The sequence below is a fragment of the Elephas maximus genome, chromosome 7, assembly GCF_024166365.1.
Source record: "Elephas maximus indicus isolate mEleMax1 chromosome 7, mEleMax1 primary haplotype, whole genome shotgun sequence".
Lineage (NCBI taxonomy): Eukaryota > Metazoa > Chordata > Mammalia > Proboscidea > Elephantidae > Elephas > Elephas maximus.
The window spans coordinates 109,750,336-109,774,932 of NC_064825.1; the positions used below are offsets into that span (position 1 = coordinate 109,750,336).

The 24,597-nt window shown below is 35.8% G+C and overlaps 1 protein-coding gene across 1 annotated transcript; it reads right to left on the reverse strand.

The window, feature by feature from the left end:
- Positions 1-19,667: 19,667 nt before the first annotated feature.
- Positions 19,668-20,537, reverse strand: LOC126078828 (olfactory receptor 8K3-like). The gene has a single exon (XM_049889650.1). The coding sequence runs from the start codon at positions 20,535-20,537 to the stop codon at positions 19,668-19,670; it is 870 nt and encodes a 289-aa protein (XP_049745607.1).
- Between the last annotated feature and the right edge of the window lie 4,060 nt (positions 20,538-24,597).

Sequence of the window (24,597 nt, forward strand, 5' to 3'; positions counted from 1 at the left end):
GCTAGAAATAGAACTACCATACAATCCAGCAATCCCACTCCTTGGAATATATCCTGGTGAAATAATAGCCTTTACACGAACAGATATATGCACATCCATGTTCATTGCAGCACTGTTTATAATAGCAAAAAGATGAGCACAACCAAGGTGCCCATGAACAGATAAATGGATAAATAAATGATGGTATATTCACACATTGGAGGATCACGCATCGGTAAAGAACAGTGATGAATCTGTGAAACATTTCATAACGTGGAGGAATCTGGAAGGCATTATGCTGAGTGAAGTTAGTCAGTTGCAAAAGGACAAATATTGTATAAGACCTGTATCAGAAGAACTGGAGAAATAGTTTAAACAGAGAAGAAAATATTATTTTATGGTAATGAGGGGGGGAGGGAGGGAGACTGGGAGAGAGGTATTCAGTAATTAGTAGATAAGAACTGCTTTAGGTGATGGGAAGGAGGACACACAATACAGGCAAGGTCAGCACAACTGGACTAAACCAAAAGCAAAGTGGTTTCCAGAGTAAACTGAATGCTTCAAAGGCCAGTGTAGCAGGGGCACGGGTCTGGGGACCATGGTTTCAGGGGACATCTAAGTCAATTGGTATTATAAAATCTATTAAGAAACCATTCTGCATCCCACCTTGGAGGGAGGTATCTGGGCCCTTAAACACTAGCAAGAGGCCATCTAAGATGCATCAATGGGTCTCAACCCACCTGGATCAAAGGAGAATGAAGACCACCAAGGATACAAGGTAATTACGAGCCCAAGAGACAGAAAGAGCCACATAAACCAGAGACTACATCAGCCTGAGACCAAAAGAGCTAGATGGTGCCCAGCTACAACCAATGACTGCCCTGACAGGGAGCACAACAGAGAACCCCTGAGGGAGCAGAAGAGCAGTGGGATGCAGAGCCCAAATTCTCATAAAAAGACCAGACTTAATGGTTTGACTGAGACTAGAAGGACTCTGGTGGTCATGGCCCCCAGACCTTCTGTTGGCCCAGGACAGGAACCATTCCCAAAACCATCTTTTCAGACAAGGATTGGACTGGACAATGGGTTGGAGAGGAACGCTTGTGAGGAGTGAGCTTCTTGGATCAGGTGGACACTTGAGACTATTTTGGCATCTCCTCCTTGGAGGGGAGATGAGAGGGTAGAGGTGGTTAGAAGCTGGCGTTTGGACACGAAAACAGAGAGTGGAGGGAGGGAGCAGACTGTCTCATTGAGGTAGAGAAATTGGGAGTATGTAGCAAGGTGTATATAAGTTTTTGTGTGAGAGATTGACTTGATTTGTAATCTTAAAGCACAATAAAAATTAAAAAAAAAGAGAGTCTTTGATGGTTACAAGGGGGGGATGGAAAAACACTTAATAGACAATACATAAGTGGTAACTTTTGTGAAGGGTAAGACAGTACACAGTACTAGGGAAGCCAGCACAACCTGTACAAGGCAAGGTCATGGTAGCTCCATACACACATCAAGATGCCCAAACTGATGGGCTGAGTGCTGTGAGGACCATGGTATTGGGGAACATCTAGCTCAATTGGAATAACATAGTTTATGAAGAAAATGTTCTACGTTCTACTTTGGTGAGTAGCATCTGGGGTCTTAAAAGCCTGTGAGCCACCATCTAGGATACTCCACTGGTCTCACCCCTTCAGGAGCAAGGGAGAATGAGGAAAACTAAAGACACAAGGGAAAGATTAGTCCAAAGGACTAATGGACCACATCTACCAGGCCTCCACCAGACTGAATCCATACAACTAGATGGTGCCCCGCTATGAGCACGGAATGCTCTGACAGGGATCACAATAGAGGGTCCCAAACAGTGCTGAAGAAAAATGTAGAACAAAATTCTAACTCAAAAAGGAAGATCAGACTTGCTGGCCTGACAGAGACTGGAGAAATGCTGAGAATATGGGCCCTGGATACCCTTTCAAGCCCAGTAATGAGGTCACTCCTAAGGTTCACCCTTTGGCCAATGAATGGATAGTTTCATGGGAAATAAAAAAGAAGACTAAGGGGGCATACCAGCTCTAAGGCAGGGACTGGAAGGGAGGAGGAAACAGGAAAGCTGGTAATAGAAAACCCAGGGTCGAGAAGGGAGAGTGTTGACATGTCTTGGGGTTGTTAACCAGTGTCACAGATCAATGTGTGTACTAACTGCTTGATGAGAAACTAGTTTGTTCTGTAAACCCTCAACTAAGGCACAGTTAAAAAAAAAAAAAAGTAAACAAAGTGTTGAAAAGCAAAGAAGTCACTTTGAAGGCTAAGGTATCCCTTACCTAAGTCATGGTGTTTTCAATTGCCTCCTATGTATGTGAAAGCTAGAGGATGAATAAGGAAGACTGAAGAAGAAATGACTCCTTTGAATTGCAACATTGAAGAAGAATATTGAATATACAGTGGACTACCAAGAGAACAAATAAATCTATCTTGGAGAACAAATAAATCTATCTTGGAGGAAGTGCAGCCAGAGTGCTCCTTAGAAGCAAGGATGGTGAGACTAAGTCTCAAATACCTTGGACATGTTTCAGGAAGGGTCAGTCCCTAAAGAAGACATCATGCTTGGTAGAGAGTCAGCGAAAAAGAGGAAGACCCTCAAGGAGATGGATTGACACAGTGGCTCCAACAGTAGGATTAAGCATAAGAATGATCGTGAGGATGGCACAGGGCCGAGCAGTGTTTTATCCTATCGTACATAAGGTCACTGTGAGTTGGAACTGACTCGATGGCATCCTATCAACAACTACAACGTATACTAAGTTGTTTGTAACAAATCAGATATATTTGTTCATGGAAGATCCAAAAATAATGAGAGGAAACTTGAGCAAAAATTGGGAAAATATGAGGTCACTTTCATTGATTTTAAATAATGAAGTTTCCTTAAACAATTCCTTTTGGATAAAGAGATCCTCTAGTTGAAAGGAAAAATAAGTTAAAATCATTATGTTTCACAAGAACACAGAGAAAAATACACTGATAAGATAAACATGGATTCTTGGATTTTTTTTTTTAATTCCTTCTGCACATTAAGGACCCAAGTAATCTCTGTACTATTACATAGCAAATAATGCATATAAATATATTTAAATTAAAATATATATACACATCCCTAATAAATCATGGATTAAACAATCCAACAAAACAAACACCAGAAAAGGATGAGGGTGGTAGTTTACAATAAAAGAAGGAATGGTTTGAAATGATACTTCTTACAATGAAAATAGCAGTACCAGCAGTCCCTGAGTCAGGAATAATCAAGCAAATAGAAAAATACAAGATTATTGCATTAAATTATAAAATGGTTACCGGGAAAATACACTACCTTATATAAAACATTGCTGATAGGTCTTGGCCCTCTGATACCCTATCTCCCCCCTATGCACACACAGTGCTTATGACAGAAAAGCAACTTTTGGTCTCTTCCCACCTGGAGCAAAGGGCAACAAGAAAGCCAAAAACTTAAGGAAGCAATTAGTTCAAAGGAGAAATGGCCCCTTAAAACCACTAACTGCTTTAAACTGGAGACCAGAAGAAGTAGGTAGTGCCTGGCTACCGCTATAGACCAATCTGACCAGGATCGCAATAGAAAGACTCAGGTATGATGGGTAAAAACTGTAAATCGAAAAAGAAAAAAAAAAGGCCAGTTTACGAGTCTAAAAGAGGTTGGATGTACCTCCAAATCTGTTGCTATAAGGCAATCTTGTAACACGAAACTATAGTCTCTTCTTGAGGCCACCGTTCAGTCAAATAATAGCTGGGGCTATAAAATAAACAATAACATCCCTAAAGAATGTGCTTCGTAGAGCAATCACCTATAGGAGACGAAAAAGGCAACACTTGACCAAAACCAAAGATGAGAAGACAGGCAGAGACAGGGAAACAGGTCTAAGGAAAATGGAGAACCAAGAGAGGAAGTGGGGAGAGAGCTAACACATTGCAGGCGTTGAAACCAAGGCCATGAAACAATTTGTGTTAGGGATCACTGGTTGGAAAATTAATTTGCTATGTAAACTTTCACCTAAAGCACAATAAATTTTTCAAAAAAACTGGGTATCAGCAGATATTGCAATTAAATTAACTCTCTTCAAGGAAGGCAATAAAAGCAACGTATACCTTGTTTACTTGCAGTGTTGAAAGGCTGATGGAAAAAAGTACTTGCATTGGTAAATGATGTTTCTATCAGGTCGGAAAAGATAAAAGGACGTTCTCTGAACAGCTCTGGAGTTCTACGGAGTGCAGCAAATTAAGTTTCATAGTTTACTATCTTTGTTGAGTATCTAATTCTTACCTGACAAAACTAAGCTCTTTGAAAAAAATTAATCATCTTTCTGCTAGGTTCCATTGGAAATTGAAGAACACAGTATATATTATACTATCATCATAAAACTGGGTACTTAAAAATTTCCTAAACTCCAAAAAACTGCTTTCCACATCTCAACACATCGTGTAATTTGGAAACGTGTTTCCTCATCAAGAGATAAGTAAAAATGCACATTCTTCAGTTATTTAAATATGCATTAAAGGTAAATTCTATCTGAGAGGGACACAAGAGGAGCCTAGAGCAACTGTATAACTAATGATTTGGAAGGATATTGACGATGGAGAATGAATACCTTCGGCTTCATAATCCTGCTACAGTAGTTTAATACCGCATATGCTTCCTTTGTTTTTTTATTTTAGCTCTATTATTCACATAATTAGGCCACCTGGGAGGTGCAACTGGCTAATCACTCAGCTACTAACAAAGTTTGGAGGTCAGGGCCACTCAGAGGCTGCTTGGAAGAAAGAAAGATCCATTTGTGAAAGGTCACAGCCATTGAAAACTCCATGTAGCACAGTTCTCTGACACACATGGAGTGTATATGAGTCAGAATTGACTCCAGGCCAACTGGATTGGTTTCTTGTTTGCTTTTTTTATCCATATAATTATTTTTATAAAGTAAAAATATTATTTAGCCATATAATAATGATCGTTCAAGGGTGCTTATGAGCATTTAGCCTGTGAAACAGAGTGAAAATATTTGAAAAAATAATATGAAGAAAAAATTGAGAGAGATCCTAGTCTTAGGCACTATTGAAAAGTAGAGTACACACAGACCTGAATCTGAAATCCTATGGTTTGCAATGACTTTGCCATTGAATAAAGGTGGGACCCTGCAAGCTGGATATCAGTAAAAAATGGAAATTGTCTCATCTTTTTACCTGTAATGAAGTCTCTGCCTTGACTCCCCACGTGCTTCTTAACACGGCATGGTGAGAACAATTTAAAGTTTTTTTTTTTTTTTTTCCTGCCTTGGAGCTTCTCCCTGAGGAGAAACCAAGCAATATGTTGATTGTTTCTACAGCATTTGAAGGCTTAACAAAATACATGGAGGTTGTCTGTTAACTGTCCAGGACAATTTGTATGAACCAGCGAGCTAGTCTTTCTTCATATAGTGTGTATGCATGTCTGTATGTATCTTTTTCATACGTTCTTTTACTTTACTCTTTGTTCACTGTCCATTTTTACCTCCCAGGGTTCTGGATTAAAATATCATATCTATAAAACAGAGCTATGAATATTCCCCATTTCTACAGTGGTCTCTTCGAATGGATGACAAAATGAAGAAGTGCTTGAACACTTTCTTATTGCATTATTTAAAAGACTTAAATGGAATAAAAGTAACGTATTTTGCACCTGTGAGCTCACTTCCTTGTTTGCTGTTGTTAGTGTTCCTGTTATTGCTATTGTCATAGTTTTTTTTCTTTTTTTTTGACCTCAGGAACAGAAATGTTAACCTTGCTTCTCATTTGATAATTGCCTGTTTAAGTTTTTTGCTTCTTTTTTATGTTTCGATATTTTATATATTTTTTTTCATTCTGTTCAATCCTCATTCCCAAACACCTTTCCCACCTTCGTGCGTGTTCTGCTGTGCCTGACATAATGCCCTGCCATATCAACACACCCTTGTAAAGTGTGATATTTTCTGTGTAATGTTTCACTATGAATATATATTTACTGTTCTATGAATCATTTTGCTGCATTTTCTCATCGTAAATATTTGTAATGTATCTTTTTTTTTTTGCTTTTTTGTCCTATATAATGGTAAGTATATGGCGTAGTGGTCAAGAAGTCGGCTGCTGACCAGAAAGTCAGAAGTTCAAGTCCACCAGGTACTACTTAGAAACCCCATGGTGCAGTTCTACTCTGTCCTATAGGGTCGCTATGAGTTAGAATCGACTCAACGGCAATTGGTTTGTCTTGGTTATATATATAAATAATTTTTTTTCACTTGTCTATTCTTTAATGGAAGGAGCCCTGCTGGTGCAATATTCAAACACTAACTGCTAACTGAACAGTTGTGTCTTTGAACCCACAGTTCATTCCAGGGAGAAAAGACCTGGCCACTTGCACCCATAAAGATTACAGCCTAAGCAACCTGGTGGGGCATTCATGCTCCATCCTGTAGGTTTCTGAATCACAGTCAACTCAACAACACCTATCAAAACAAAAATTCTTCAATAGTACATATTTTGTTGCCTCCAACAAAATATTGCCTGACTTTCCTGATTCAGGCATGTCATCAGGAAAGTTCAGTTTCTGGAGGAGGGCATCTTATTTGGTGAAGTAGAGGGCCAGTGGAAATGAGGGATGCCCTCCATGAGATGGAGTGACACAGCAGTGGCAACAGCAGCCTTAAATAAATCAATGATTGTGAGGGTAGCACCCAAAACCCAGTGCCGTCCGTAGCACAGGGCCAGGAAATGTTTAGCTCATTTTGCACAAGGTCACCACGAGTCAGAGCCACTCAATGGCAGGTAACAACAAGGCAGCATTTTGTGATTGGCTGTTTTCACTTCATATGCTTCTATTGTGGCCTATTCTCCCTGTTGTGGGCATCACTAATTTGTTCTTTTTTACTCCTGAGTATTATTTCAAGTATGGATTTAGTACAGTTTGATCACACATGAACCCATAGAAGTACATTTTGGATTCTTACTAGTTTTTAGTTATTATATATAATGTTTCTGTGAACATTTGTATAAGGGTTTTTTATGAACATAAGTTTTCATTTCTCTGGGATAAATGTCTAAGAGAGGGGTGTTTTCATTTTAACAAAGTCCAATGTATCAATTTCTACTTTTCATCCACATATTTGCGTGTAACAATGATTCACTAGCTTTTATTACTGAATGCTGTCTACTTACTTAGGTGCCCCACAGTGTATTTACCCATGCCCAAGTAGATGGGCATTTGGGTTGATTCTCGTTTTTGAGTATTACAAATAAAGTTGTTATGGACATTTGTATACATTTCTTTAAAATGAAAAAATCTCTTGTTTTTCTTGGATAGATATGAGTAGAATGGATAAATTTTAAGATAAAGCTATGTTCAGCTTTTGAAGACCCTGATGTTTAAACCAAATTATGTTTTAAAGTATTTACACAGTTTTAATTTTCCACTACCAGCTTATGAGAGCTCTGGTTCCTCCGCATACTTACCAACTATCTCATATTCTCATATATAGGCAGTTAGGTCATTAATGTTTTAACTTGAATTCATTAATGTTAATGAAATGAACTTTTTTTTTTGTGCTTTAGTTGAAGGTTACACAACTAGCTTCTCATTTAACAGTTAGCACACATACTGTTTCATGACATTGGTTATCAACCCCATGATATGTCAATACTCCCTTCTTGATCTAGGGTTCCCTATTACCAGCTTTCCTATCGACTCCTGCCATCCAGTCCTTGCCTCTGGGTTGGCGTGCCTCTTTAGTATCATATTGTTTTATGGGCAGTCTAATCTTTGGCTGAAGTGTGGACTACAAGAGTGACCTCAATACAGAGCTGAAAGTGCATCCGAGGGCCATACTTTTGGGGTTTCTCCAGTCTGTATCAGGCAAGTAAGTCTGATCTTTTCTTGTGCATTGGAATTTTGTTCTACACTTTTCTCCAGTTCTCTCCAGGACCTTCTATTGTGATCCCTGTCAGAGCAGTCAGTGTGGCAGCTGGTCACCATCTAGTTGTACCGGACTCAGTCTGCTTGAGGTCATGGTAGTTGTGATCCATTAGTCCTTTGGCCTAATCTATTCATTGTGTCTTTAGTATTCTTCATTCTTTCTTTCTCCCAAAGGGATGAGAGCAGTAGAGTTTCTTAGATGGCCACTCATAAGCTTTTAAACCCTCGGACACTACACACTAAAGAAGAATGTTGAACATTTTCTTTATAAACTATGTTATGCCAGTTGAACTAGATATTCCTAAAGACCATTGTTCACACAGCCCTTAGCCCAATGATTTGATCCCTCAGAGAGTTTGGATGTGTCTATGGAGCTTCCATGATCATGCCTTGTATAAGCTGCACTGGATTGCCCAATATTGTGTACTATGTTACCTTTCACCAAAGTTACCACTTATCTGTTGTCTATTTAGTGTTTTTCCGTTACCACCCCGCCCCTCCCTTGTAACCATCAAAGATTGGATCTTTTTGTGTGTAAAAATTTCATGAGTGTTTATAGTAGTGGTCTCATATAATATTTGTCCTTTTGTGATTGACTTATTTCATGCAACATGATACCCTCCAGATTCATACATGTTGTGAGGTGTTTCACAGATTCACCATTGTTCTCTACCCTTGTTTGCAAGTACCATAGTTTTTTTATCCATTCATCTGTTGATGGGCATCCAGGTTGTTTCCCTCTTTTTGCTATTGTGAACAGTGCTGCTATGAATATGGTAGTACACATATCTATTTGTGTGACAACTCTTATATGTTTAGGATATACTCCTAGGAGTGAGATTGCTACATCATATGGTATTTCTATTTCTAGCTTTCTAAAGTAGCACCATATCATTTTCCAAAATGTTGGTATCATTTCGCTTTCCACCAGCAGTGCATAAGAGTTCCACTCTCTCTTTAGCCTCTCCAGTTTTTTTTTTTTTTTTAATTTTCTGTTTTTTTGATCCATGCCCAAAATGCTTGGGTGAGATGGTATCTCATTGAGGTTTTGATTTGCATTTCTCTGATTTCTTCATGTGTCTGATAGGCACTTGAATGTCTTTTTTGGTGAGGTGTCATTTCATTTCCTTTGCCTAATTTTAATTGGATTATGTGTTTTTTGTTTTAGAGGTGCTAGGTTTTCCTGTAGATTTTAGGAATTTGTCATAGCCAATTTTCTTTTCCCCGTGTGTAGGTTCTCCTTTTACTCTGGGTGAAGTCTTTTGATGAGCATAAGTGTTTAGTTTTTAGAAGATCCCAGCTATCTAGCTTATCTTCTAGAGTTTTTGTGTTGATAATAAAGACTTGTATCCTGTTAATGTCAAGTATTAGGCCTCTAGCATTGGTCCTATTTTTTCTTCTATTATCTTTACAGTTTTTGGCTTTATATTTAGATCTTTGATCCATTTTGAATTAGTTTTTGTATATGGTGTGAGGTATGGGTCCTGTTTCATTTATTTGCAGATGGACACCCAGTTTTGCCAGCACAATTTGTTAAAAAGACTGTCTTTTCCCCATTAAATGGACTTCAGGCCCTTGTCAAAGTTCAGGTGACCTCAGGTGTATGAATTTACAAGTGTGCTCTCAATTTTGATTCATTGGTCAATGTTTCTGTCATTGTAGCAGTTGCAGGCTGTTTTGACTACCATAACTGTATAGTAGGTTCTGAGGTCAGATAGTGAGTATTGTCCTACTTTATTCTTCTTTAATAATGCTTTTGTTATCTGTGGCTTCTTCCCTTTCCATATAAAGTTAATGAGAAGTTTTTCCATCTCTTTAAAGAATGTTGTTGGTATTTGGATAGGGCTTGCAATGTATTCATTAATTGCTTTGTGTAGAATTCTCATTTTCATAATGTTGAGTCTACCTATCCATGAGCATGGTATGTTTTTCCATTTAGGTAAATCTCTTTTGGTTTCTTGCAGTAGTGTTTTGTAGTTTCCCTTGTATAGGTCTTTTACATCCTTGGTTAGATTTATTCCTAAGTATTGTGTTACTTTTAGGGGCTATTATAAATGGTACTATTTTACTAATTTCCTTTTCATCATTGTCTTTATTGGCATATAGGAATCCAGCTGATTTTTGTATGTTTATCTCATATCCTGCTGCCCTTCCAAATCTTTCTATTAGTTCCAGTAGTTTTCTCATGGAGTCTTTTTGGTTTTCTTTGTATAGTATCATATCATCTGCAAATAGGTGTAGTTTTACTTCTTCATTTTCATTTTAATGCCTTTTACTTCTTTTTTATGCCTTATTGTCCTAACTCAGATTTTCAGCACAATGTTAAAAGAGCATTCTTGTTTTATTCCTGTCCTCAAGGAGAATGTTTTCAACCTCTCTCTCTTAAGAATGATGTTGGCTATTGGTTTTGTATAGATGCCCTTTATTATGTTGAGGAATATTATTCTATATCAATTTTTTGAAAGTTTTAATCAGGAATGGGTGTTAGACTTTGTTGAATGCCTTTTCTGTGTCCATTGAGATGATCATGTGATTATTATCTTTCATTTGTGTGCTGGATTACATTGATTGATCTTCTAATGTTGAACCATCATTGCGTACCTGGTATGAATCCTATTTGGTTCTGGTTTTTGTTTGTTTGTTTGTTTTTTTTAATATGGTGCTGAATTCTATCAGCTAGAATTTTGCTGTGAATTTTTGCATCCACATTCATGAGATATATTGGTCTGTAATATTCTTTTTTTGTGGTGTCTTTGCCTGGTTTTGCATCAGGGTTATGCCAACTTCATAGGATTAATTTGTACTTATCACATCCTTTTCTATGATCTGAAATACCTTGAGTAGTACTGTGTAAGAATTCTCCAGTGAAGACATCTGGGCCAGGGGCTTTTCTCTTGAGAATTTTTTTTTTTTTTAATTACCTTTTCAATCTCTTCTTTTGTATGGGTCTGTTCAGAATTTCCACATAATTTTGTTTCAATTTGGATAGGTCGTATGAGTCTAGGAATTTGTCCATTTCCTCTATGTTTTCAAATATATTGGAGTGCAGTTTTTAATAATACTCTTATGATCCTTTTTATTCCAGTGTGTTCTGTTGTAATGTCCCCCATTTAGTTTCTGACTTGGACTGGTTGGTGCCCTCTCCTCTTTTTCTTTTGTTTAATTGGCCAGGGGTTTGTTGACTTTTTTGATCCCTTCAAAGAACCAACTTTTGTTTTTGTTAATTCTTTCTAGTCTCTATTTCATTTATTTCTGCTCTGATCTTTATTATTTCCTTTCTTCTGGTGGCTGTGAGTTTCTTTTAATATTCCCTTTCTATTTGTTCTAGTTGTGTGGCTAATGTTTTGATTTTGTCCATTTCTTCTTTTGGTGATGCATGTAGCTATTTCTGTATATTGACCTCTGAGCACTCCCTTTGTTGTGTTTCATAGGTTTTGGTTTGATGTGTTTTCATCCTCATTTGATTCTAGCAATTTTTTTTTATTCCATCTCTGATTTCTCTATTGCCCAGTGTTTTTTTTTTTTTTTTTAGCAGGGTGTTATTCAGTTTCCATGTAATTTTTTTTTTTTTTTTTCCACGCTCTTCCTGTTGTTAATTTCTACTTTGATACTGTTGTGGTCAGAGAAGATACTTTGTTATATCTCAATATTTTGGGTTTTGTTGAAGGTTGATCTGTGGCCTAAGATGTGGTCTATTCTGCAGAACGTTCCATGTGCATTAGGAAAGATGTGTACTTTGCAGCTGTTAGTTGGAGTGCCCTCTATATATCTATGAGTTCAAGCTGGCTGATCGTGTCCTTCGGATCTTCTGTATCTTTGTTCAGTTTCTTTCTAGATGTTCAGTTCTTTACCGAGAGTTGTGTGTTGAAGTCTCCTATCATTGTTGTGGAACTGTCAATTTCTCTTTTCAGTGCTGTTAAAGTTTATTTTATGTATTTTGGAGTTCTATCACTGGGTGCATAGATATTTATTATGGTTATGTGTTCATGATGAATCTTCTCTTTTATCATTAAATAGGGCCCTTCTGTCTTTTCTGGTGGATTTTATTTTACAGTCTACTTTATCTGAGATTGGTATTACCACACCTGCTCTTTTTGGTAGTGGTTTGCTTGACGTATTTTTTTCTGTGCTTTGATTTTTAATAAATTTGTGTTTTTGTTTCTAATATGTTTCTCTTGTAGATAGCATATTGATGGATCCTGGTTTATTATCCATTCCGTCACTCTATGTCTCTTTATGGGTGAATTTAGGCTATTTACATTTAGTGTAATTATTGATAGGTGTGAGTTTATTACTGTCATTTCGTAGTGCTCTTTTTTGTTGTGCAGACATTTTCTTTGCTCCTCCTACTCTCCTGTACTGTATTTTTTGTTTGTTTGTTTGTTTTGTTTTTGCAGAGACTTATGTTTTCCTTCTTTATCTTGATGAGTAGGTTTGTTAACTTTCTTTGTGGTTATTGAAATTTACCCTATCTTCCCATGTTTGTGCAAGTCTATTATTACTTTGTATTGCCTTCCTTTTCTCTCCATTAGAAGGTTCTATACCTATACTGTTTTTCCCTGTTTATTGTTCAGACATTGTTTTCATTGGCAGATTAACCTCTGTTTCTCTGTTGCAATTTTTGGGTTTTGAATAGTCCTTGAGAGTTCATTTCCTGGGCTGGGATCTGGCTGGTGCAGTCTTGCATTCTAGATTCCAGCTTGGTCTGATGTTTGTTCTCAAACTGAAGGACTTCCTTTAATAATTCCTATAAGTTTTGTTTGCTTTTTGCACATTCACTTTTATTTCTGTTTATCTGGAAAAATCCTAATTCCACCATCATATTTGAATGAGAGTTTTGCAGGATGTATTATTCTTGGTTGGCAAATTTTTTCTTTCAAGGTTTTATATATGTCATCCCAGTGCCTTCTATCCTGCATAGTCTGTGCCATGTAATCAGAGTTCAGTCTTATTGTTTCCCCTTTGTATGTGACTTTTCATTTTTCACAAGCTGCTCTGAGAATTCTTTCTTTGTCTTTGGTTTTAGTGAGTGTACTTATGATATGCCTTGGTGATTTTCTTTTGGGTTCTACCGTATATGGGGTTCGTTGAGCTTCTTTGATGGTCACCTTTTCATGTTTCATGATATTAGGAAAGTTTTCTCTCAGCAATTCTTCAAGGATCCTCTCTGTATTTTAAATGTTCTAATAGTTATCAATGTGTCTAGAATATACATTTAATCAATTTCAAACTGCAGAAGTTGATAAAAGTGTTCAATTTCTTCATCTTTGGCCTTACTGGTTGATGTGTATTAGTAATGCATAATGGAATACACATAGAGGATAAAGAACTTCAGACATTGATACAGACAATAAAATACGTTATTATCTGTGACCCTCACAAGCATCATACCGTGAGGTTTGGCAAAGATTAATGTATGAAATTGAACTCTCAATCAATAAAATATCAATATACTCAATCACTTTTGAAGTCTTGGATTATGTTTCTACTTCTGTGACTATTTTACTTTTGTTAAATATTTGTGTTTTTAATTGTTAGCTTCCATTTTACCTTATAATAACTGTGTTTTACCCAATGATGACAAACAAGAAATTTATTGTGTATGTCTTTAAGCCTTCCAACTTTGCTCCTCCTTTTTTTTCCCCCCCAAATATTTCAGATATTCTAGTTCCTTTGCCTTCAGATAAACATTAGTGTCAGCTTACTATTTCTTCTGCTTGGATTTGTTAAGCACTTTGTTGAATCTCTACATCATTTTCACATCTTAAAAATATTGTTCATTCCAACTGATAAGCAGGACATATGTCCCCATTTACTTATCACTAATTTCTTTCATAAGTGTTGTGCAGTTTCTCTCATGGCACGCTTGTATATACTTTATTTGATTTATATCTAAATATTTCATGTTTTTTGTTTTATTGTTAATTGTTCTTTTATTTAAACTTCCAATTGTCCATTGTTAGTACGCAGAATACTATTTGCTTATGAATGTTGATTGTGCATATTCTGACATTGGTATAATAAATTATCTAGTAAACTACACAGACACTTTTCTTACAGAAACAATTATATCACTTTCAAATAGATGATTTTTTTTTCCATTGTTTCAAATATGTTTCTTTTTATTTATTTTCCTTACTTTATTGCCCAGAGTGGGACCTCCATATCGATGTGATGAGAACAAACTTCCTAGCCTTGTTCCTCACCTGTGGGGTAATGAATTTCATCCTTTCGTGATTCAGTATGATGTCAGCTTTAGGATTTTACACATGACTTTTATCACGTTATATGAATATCTCTTCTATTCCCAGTTTCCTGAGAGTTTGCTTTTATTTTATGAGTGGATAGGAAGTTTTGTCAATTCTTTTGTGCATCCAGTGAGATGGTCATGCGTTTTTTCCTTTTTTATTCTGTTGACATAGCAAATTACATTTACTGATTTTTAAATGTTAAACTTGCCTTACATTACCATAATAAATCTTCTTCAGTCAGTATCTACTATCTTTATTTTGTATTTTGAATTAACTTTTCTAATACTTTATTGAGGATTTTTTTGTCTATGATCATGTTGCATATTGGTCTCTGGTCTCCTAGTAATACCTTTTGCATTGGTCTCATTTTGGTGTTTGGGTAAGGACAGACTCCTACAAAGAGTTGGGAAGTGATTTTTCCTCTCCTACTTTTTACTCTTGGAGATATTATTTAGAATTGGTACTTTTTTTTTTTAAATGTCAGTAGAATTTCTCAATGACACAACTATGGTCCAGATTTTCCTATTTTGGAAGCTTTCTTTTTCTGTATTCATTTATTATTGTGAATTCAGTCATTTTAATACATAAGAAACCCATCAGAATCTCTACTGAAAATGAGTTAATTTTGTAGTTTAAATTTTCTCAATGACACAACTATGGTCCAGAGTTTCCTATTTTGGAAGCTTTTTTTAAATTATTATTCATTTATTATTGTGAATTCAGTCATTTTAATACATAAGAAACCCATCAGAATCTCTACTGAAAAAGAGTTAGTTTTGTAGTTCATGTCTTTTAAAGATTTCGTCCCTTTTATCTATGGTGTATAATTTTGTAGCAAAAGTTTATTCCTATATTATACTTTTATTATCTGTAGGATCAATTGCCATGTATCCTTATGTATTCCTCAAATTCATAACTGTGTGTCTTCTTTTAATTTCTTTCTCTGCTTAGCTAAAATTTTATTGTTCATATTGATCCTTAACAAACAGGTTGGGATTTCACTGATTTTTATTCATTGTTTTTTTTTGTTTTCAGTTTCATTGATTTCTACTGGGAGTGAGGGAAAAGAAAACTACATGGGGTTATGGAAAAATTTTTGATGGTAATGGGATTTTCTATATTGTAGTTGTTATGATCAAAAGCTTAGAACAATACTTTGAAATTATGAATGCTATTAGTGTAAATTAAGCTCAAAAAATTGCATAATGCTAAATGAATACCAAGCTAATAAATTTAGGTTCATTTTATATATAGGTTAGAAAGTATTATTTCAGCCATTGTTATATAAGAAAAAAAAAATTTTCCATCAATTCCTATTTTGATATTGACTCATAGCTAGAGCATTAATTTTGCAACAATTTCATATATTTAGTTTTACCAATGAGCAACTTCATTTTTCTTGATATTTCTCTGATCCATCAGTCCTTGATGAGTTTTACATAAACTACTTTTTTAGGCTATCTTCTCATAATATCTTCCTTGAAATTGCTATATTCATAGGTTTTAAATCATTCAGCTTGACAAGTGAAGTTATTAATCCTTTTTGATACCATATAGCTAGATGATGGCAGAGAGACTAAAACAATGTTCAACATACCATGCATCAGTCATGTTATTTTAATAGACTCTTCCAATGAAAATACTCTCCTTGTATCATAAACTTCCTGAAAATAGAAGAGTAAATTAAAAAAAAAAAAACAAAAACACTGTCCTTGTGTCTTTTCCAACTCATAGCAACCCTCTAGGATATAGTAGAACTGCCCCACATGATTTCCAAGGAGAGGTTGGTGGATTCGAACTGCTAACCTTTTGGTTAGCAGCCCTGCTCTTAACCACTATGTCACCAGTGCTCTAGAAGAGTAACTAGATGTTTGCTGTTCCAAAGAACTCGTGGGATTGTAAGTCAGGTGCGACACAGAATAGAGGAGTCAGGGAGGCCAGGTAAAGTAGCTAAGCTCATTACAGTTACAGTTCCTCAAGGCAAAGAGGTACACCATGCCTTGATGCAGACCACACATGAGATTGCACCAATAGACAAGGTAACATCAAAGTGGAATTGTAGAAGATGGCCTACACATGGCAAGCAGATTTGGGTTAGCTAGGTTTCCCATGTTCCCTGGGTATCTGGCATATTTAATAATTCTGTGGGCTAAGGGAGTATAGGTGCCTAGTTGTTGCGTACCTGGTCCTGGGGTGATTAAGATGGGTATATAGTGCCTCAGAGGGGTGAGGGCCTAATCAGTTACTCAAAAAGGAGAGTAGACTGGCTTTCAGCAAGGGACTTAAAACTGTCAACACAGCATCTAAAGAAAATGATATTGCAATTGACCACTTGAAATTTTGACATCAATTTTGACCTTGATTATATGGGTTGCCTGAATGGTTGAAATTACTTTCAGGGAATGGGACATAAGTTGTTCTAAACATTGCAGAAAACGCTTCTTATGACGGTAAAAAAGAGGAAAACAGGTAGAATTATGAACAGTTTTTGTAGGCTGGTCCATAATTAGTTTTCCCCTTTATTTAGCATTAGCAAAGCAAGCATATCTGAAACTTTTGGGATGTCTAACAATATCTTGGTGGAGTTAATGATGGTAGCAATACATTGGTGTATTTCTTGTGTCAAAATAGTTTTATTTCTTTGTAACTGATGGAAACGGTAGTTGTGATCGTGGTTGGAGATGCACGGGGAGAAGTCATAGTGGAATGCTAGAGTTGAGGAAGTCAAAGAAAGCACTTGGTAGGGGGAAGTCGTCTTCTCAAGAGGTGAAGGGTTGAATTAATATGAGGTACTTGCGTTTTAGGGGAAATAATTGTTGTTAATTGTCATTGACTCTGCTCTAACCCATTGTGACTTTATCTATAACAGAACAAAAAGTTTCTGTTGTGTGCCATCTTTATGATTATTGGTATATTTGAGTCCATTGTTCAGCTATTGTATCAGCCCATTTCTTTGAGGGTTTCCTTTATTTTTGCTGACCCTCCATTACACCAAGCATGATGTCCTTTCCTAGTGATTGGTCTTTCATGATTATGTGTCCAAAGTAAGTGAACCCAGTCTTGCCATGCTCAATTCTAAGGCATATTCTGGTTATATTTCCTGTAAGACTGATGAGTTTGTTCTTCTGGTAGTCCATGGTAGATCCAATATTATTTGCCAGGACCATAATTTAAATGTATCAATTTTTCTCTCTTTTTTTATTATCCATATTTCTCATGCATATGAAGGTATTGAAAAGACCAAGGCCTGGGTGACACACATCTTAGTGACCAAAATGATGTCGATGCTCTTAAAAACTTTAAATAGGTCTTTTGCAGCGGATTTACACAATGATGTATACATTTAATTTCAACACTGCTGATCCATGGGCGTTGATTGCTGATCCAAATAGAATGAAAACATTGAATTTCCTTTCTCCATTAATTATGATGTTGTTTGCAATGTATTTGTGAGAATTTTGGTTTTCTTTGCAATCAGGAATAGGTATGTACCCAGGGGACATTTAAACATATGTCACAGAATTATTAATAGAACCTAACTCTTAGAGCTGTTGTGATGATTAAATTAATTAAAACCTGAAGAAAGACTATGATATAGCTCTCAATCAGTGTGAAATATTATTACCTGATATTGCTCATGACCATCTTAGCCTTCTAACAGCTTCAATTCTTTAAAAATATTTATGCTTACATGACAATATAATATGCATCTTTTTCTCATATTCCAATTAATTAATTAATTTAAATTTCATTACTATACAGGGTATTTTATTTCATGATAGCAAACCAAGAAAATAATTTAGACTCTTGTTTTTCTTCTTGTTAGGTTCCACTGAGTCAGTTTCAACTCATAGTGACCCTAAAGGACAGAGTAGAACTGCCCCACAGGGATTTCAAAGAGCAGCTGGTAGATTTGAATGGATGACTTTTGGTTAGCAGCTGAGCTCTTAAGTACAAGTCACCAGGTTGTCTAGACTCTAGGAGCTTCAAAAAATCCTGGAAATACTAATAGAAAAGAAAGAAACTAAAATTATGCAAAAATTTAAGGAGTAACATGGACTTATTATGTCCACAAGGCAAGATATTTGTATCCTAGCCAAAGAAGAGACCTTATTTGAATTAGAACTATAGCATGGTGCAAACTATGGGCTTAACTCATTTTTTTCTTCTCACAATAGGTGGAACAAAAAACAATGAATATATACTGTGTAGTAAATACTGACCAAAGCTTAGGAATTCTAAACCAGTGAAAGAAGACAGTCAATTTAATTCGTCATAGAATATACTGCTACCCAGGAAAATGACAAAAAAAAAAAAAAATAATTAAATGACTGTTTTAAAAAAAATTTATATAGATAAGAAAAGGTAACCCATGAAAAAACATATAATCGTTAAATAAGACCAAGCAGTGGGGAAAGAATTCCAAACCTGTGAGACTCTGTGGTTGGCTTCAATAAATTTATCTTAATTGGTGTATAGTCTGATTTTGGCAACATGGGTGATTAAAAGAAAGTCAGATGCAGGACTGAACCAGTGGATTGCTAAATCGCAAGGTATGTTGAGGTAATAGGTTAAAATGTGAAAGTAAAGGTGTTGATAAGAGAAGAGTGGAGTTCCAAGGTTTGGAATGGGAGCATTTAAGGAAATTCAAATAATAGAGTACTTCAAATCATCACATACTCAGAGAGTCCTTTCAAAATTGGTCTGAATCTAATAATCCCCACGGAAGGCAATGAAGGATAAAACAGAAGGCAAGGGCTTACAGAAACATAGACAAAAACACATTATGACCCTGTAAAATTTATTCTAATAGTTGAAAAAAACACCAGAATCACTGTGACTCCAGTTTTGTACCTTGTACTTTTTTCCCACTCCCACTCAGCATATCCACACTCCTTGCCTGATTTCATGGTTCCCAACACGTTTTGCAAAAACAAAACCTACAGCCATCAAGTTGATTCCAACTCATGACAGCAGCCCTATAGGACAGAGTAGAACTGCCTCAGAGGGTCTCCAAAGTTGTAAAGCTTTATAGAAGCAGATTGCCACATCTTTGTCCCTTGGAGTAGCCAGTACTTTCTAATCACTTACCTTTCTGCTGGTATCCAAGCACTTTAACCACTGCTCCACAGGCCTCCAACACATTCTTCTGTACTATAAAATTTTCTTAATTATCATGTTTGTGATCCATCTCTCCGCTTCAAGGAACACAAAGGTAATTACTCTTTTTTTCATCTATACATTACAGCACTTAGAAGAATAACTGACACATAGAAGGCAATATAGAAACATATTTTGAATATATTTGTACTTGCTATTCCCATTGGAGACACACACGCAAGGTTTGAAGTCCATAATATAACTTATACGAACCATATAGTACATCAAACCTTAGCACATATATTGATTATTTTATTCCGTGTCCTAAGTAGGGCATATTTTACATCTTTGTTCCTCAAGCTCTAAATCAACGGATTCAACATAGGGATAACCAGGGTGTAAAATATTGATGCCAATTTAGCAGTGTCAATGGAGTGACTGGCCATGGGCTGCATGTAGATAAAGATTGACGGACCATAGAACAATACCAAAACCGTCAGATGGGATCCACAGGTGGAGAAGGCCTTGTACCTGCCCTCAGCTGAGTTCATCCTTAGAATAGCTATAAGAAGGAGCAGATAAGAAACAAGAACTATCAGGAGGGATGAAATAATATCAATAGATGCTACTACAAGAAGGATCAATTCGATTTCATGTGTGTTTGAGCAGAGCAAAGAGAGAAAGGGTACAGCGTCACAGTAGAAATGATTGATGACATTGTAGCCACAGAATGATGAATTAAATATCTTTATGGTGATGAGAAGAGAAACAAATGTGCTGTAGAGATAGGTGATTGTCACCAACACCCAACACACACTTTGTGACATGATGACTGTGTAAAGCAGAGGCTTACAGATAGCCACATAGCGGTCATAGGACATTGCTGACAGAATAAATAATTCATTAGTTATGAACAAAATAAAAAAAGCTAGCTGCGTAGCACAAAAATAATAGGAAATTGTGCTTACATCCACAACAAAATTTACTAACATCTTGGGTCCCACTGTTGTTGAGTAAAAAAGATCAGTGATAGCCAGGTGTCTGAGAAAAAAGTACATGGTTGTTTGTAGTTTGGAGTCTATCTTGGTGAGGATGATGATGCCCAAGTTGCCCACCACTGTGATCATGTAGATGATGAGGAACAGTCCAAACAATGGAGCCTGCAGCTCAGGACGGTCTGTGATTCCCATCAAAATGAATTCATTCAGGTCTGTTAGATTGTGTTTCTCCATCTTGGTCTCTCAGGAAACCTATTCTGCACAGAGATATCAGCATAGTCAATAGTTTTATGTAGTATCATCTGGTAGATTTTTAATATACAAAGCTGGTATACTAAATTACTTAGATAAATCCAAAGTTTGTAATACAGGTAATTAAAAGTAAACCCATCTAGTACAACTGACTCAACAATAACAAGAAAACACAGTAGAGATAGAGGGATAGGGTAAGAGGATGGAAGGAGAGAAAGAGAGAGCTACCTGGTTATCAGCCGGGGAAAATTTGTTTCCCAAAGAACATTTGTCAATATCTCGGACATTTGGATGTCACAACTAGGAGAAGGGTACTATTGCTATCTAATAGAGGCTTGGGATGTTACTAAACATTCTAATAAGTACTGGGCATCTCCCCATAATAACAAAATTTCCAGCCCAAAATTTCAATAGCACTGAATGAGAATCTCTGATACAGATACAGTTATATATATACATATACATTTAGATATACCCACTGCCGATATATATATATATGTAAATGTATATATGCATACATATTCATGAATTAAAAATAAATAAATTAAAAAATTTAAGGTGTTAGATATATGAATTGTTATTGAAGTTTCTGTTTGTCATTTATAAAATGATAATTATGCAATGACATTTAAAATTATAATACGCATGTTAACTACATTATAAAAACGTTAAAGAGGAAGTTTCCAAAATGTGCGGAAATATTTAATATGCTTTACTTCAAAACATAGTCCTATGAAAGCCTTTGTGCCACAGGATGTACAGACTGAAACAACACACTTGAAACAACACACTTGACATGTATTGAACACAAGGAAAATCTTATAGATATTGGTTGGGATTATTTTTTTTTATACAGGGAAATATTCCCAGTGATAGACACATGCAGTTATAGTCTCTGTTTTATCTCAACTTGTGGGTTATTAAATAAGATATTTAATCTCTTTATACAGATCTTTAAAATAACCACGTCCTTTCAGGATTGTTGGATAATTAGGTAAATGAGGATTAAATATTCTTGTGTGCTTATAGTATTGAGAAATAGCTCTCAAATATCAAGTAGATAGTGTTTTTCTTGTTTTTAAAATAATGACAGTGAACTGCCTAAAAGGGGTTTCCTTTACATATGTTTAAGTAAATTCTTCTTGTGTGACTTAACTTCTATGTCAGTGCTTTGATGACAAGTATGTTGAGTAGTGTGTTATCCATGTAACTGACCCAGGCTTTCCCTATCCCATCCTAGACTCCATGACTAAAATTGGACCATCAGTGTGCCAGTAGTTTGAATTACATATTTTTACAGTAAGTAAAATATTTTAATATGTTTACTTTAATATAAATTTACTTAAAATATCTCCTCCCCTAAGGAAGAGTGTGTGTCACATTTGTATCCCCTCATCATACTTACTCAATCTGTATGGTGACCAAATAATCTGAGAACCTGGACTATCTGAAGAACAGGGTGTTGGGATTTAAGGCAGACTCATTAATCAATAACCTGTGCTATGCAGATAACACAATCTTTCTTATTGAAAGTGAAGGGTACTTGAAGCACTTACTGGTGAATATCAAAGACCACAGTCTTCAGTATGGATTACAACTCAACATAAAGGGAACAAAAACTCTCACAAATGGACTAATGAGCAACATCATGATAAACTGAGAAAAGGCTGAGGTTGTCCAAGATTTCATTTTACTTGGATTCATAATCAACACTTACGGAAGCGACAGTGATGAAACAAAAAGACACATTGCACTGGGCAAATCTGCTACAAAAGACCTCTTTAAAGTGTTGAAAAGTGAGAACTTTCAGCAAACATGGAGCCATAAAAGCACCATGCTGTGCCTCCACAACAAAGACCTGAAAAATTAAGTAAAACAGAGACAAGCAATCTGTAAATGACAACAACATCAGAACAGTAAAAAAAGGAATAAACAATATAGGTCTAGAATTTTCTAAATGGAGAGAAAGGCAAGGTGATACCAAGTAATAATAGATTGGTTCAAGCCTGGTAAGATAAGGATAAATTTCAAGATAACTGCAAAGAAAGTTAACAAACCTACTCATCAAAATAAAGAGGAAAAACATAAAGTGTCAATAAAAACAAAAGGGTGAAAAAGAGATCCACAGACAAAAGCAACTAAGCAGAGGAGAGTAAGAGAACGAAGAAAATGTTAGCACCAGAAAAAGAAAAAGAAAGAAAAAAAAGGCAGGCACTACAAAACGACAGCAATAAACTCACAGCTATCAATAATTACATGGAATGTAAATGGCCTAAATGCACCCGTAGAGAGACACAGAGTGACAGAATAGATTTAAAAAAAAAAAAAAAAAACAGGATCCATTAATATGCTATCTACAGGAGACACGACTTAGAAACAAAGACATAAATTTATTAAAAATCAAAGAAAGGGAAAAAATATATGAAGCTGATAACCTTCAAAGAAGAGCAGGAATGGCAATAATAATCTCGCATAAAATAGACTTTAAAACAAAATCTACCATAAAAGACAAAGAAGGGCACTATATCATGCTTAAAGGGATAATCCATTATGAAAACTTAACCATAATAAACATCTATGCACCCAATAACAGAACTCTAAAATACATAAAACAAATTCTAACAGCACTGAAAAGAGAAATTGACAGTTCCACAATAGTAGTAGGAGACTCCAACACACCACTCTCAGTAAAGAATAGAACATCTAGAAAGAAACTAAACAAAGATACAGAACTTGACCTTGTAGACATATTTAGAATTTATAGAGACACACAACCTACCCAAACTAAAGCAAAATGATGTGGAAAATTTGTACAAACCATTAACCAGAGATGAGATTGAAAAGGGAGTAAATAAATAAATAAATAAAAAGGGAGTTAAAAAAAAAAAAAAAAACCTCTGGCCCTGATGGCTTCACTGGAGAATTCTACCAAACATTCAGAGAAGAGCTTACTCCAGTATGACTCAAACTATTTCAGAACATAGAAAAGGAAGCAATACTTCTGTGAAGCCATTCTGTGAATAATAAAGGGCATACGTGCAAAACCAATGGCCAGAATCACTCTTAATGAACAGTGGCTGAAAACATTTCCCTTGAAAACAGGAACAAGACAAGTGTGCCCTTTATCACCACTCCTATTTAATATTGTATTGGAAGTCCTAGCTAGAGCAATAATACAAGAAACAGAAATAAAGTGCATTCGCACTGGTAATAAAGAAGTTAAACTGTCACTATTTGTAGATGATATGATACTATACATATAAAACCCAAAGAATCCACAAATAAACTACTGGAACAAATACAAACATTCAGCAGAATAGCAGGGTACAAGATAAACATACAAAACTCACTTGGATTCCCATACACCAATAAAGAGAACAATGAAAAGGAAACCAGGGAAAGAATGCCATCTATAATAGCCTCTAAAAAAATAAAACACTTGGGAATAAATCTAACCAGGGATATAAAATACATACACAAAGAAAAGTACTAAACACTACTGTAAGAAACCAAAAGAGATCTACATAAACGGAAATACCTACCATATTTATGCATAGGTAGAGTCAACACTGTGAAAATGACAATTCTACTCAAAGGTATTTGTAAATACAACGCAATATCAATCCAATCACCAAAAACATTATTTAAGGAGATGGACAAAACCTATCATTAATTTTATATAGAAAGGGAAGAAGGCCCGGATAAGTAAAGTACTATTGAAGAAAAACAATAAAGCAGAAAGACTTGCATTCCCTGGCCTCAGAACCTACTATACAGCTATGGTAATCAAAACAGCCTGATACTGACTGGTACAAAGACGGATCCATTGACCCCTGAACAGAATTGATAACCCAGTTGTAAATCCACCCACCTATTGTCAACCGATATTCAACAAGAGCCCAAAGTGCATCAAATGGGGAAAAGATACTCTTTTTATCAAATTGCGCTGGCAAAACTGGATGTCCATCTGCAAAAAAAATGAAACAGGACCCATATCTCATACCATATACAAAAACTAACCAAAATGGACCAAAGACCTAAA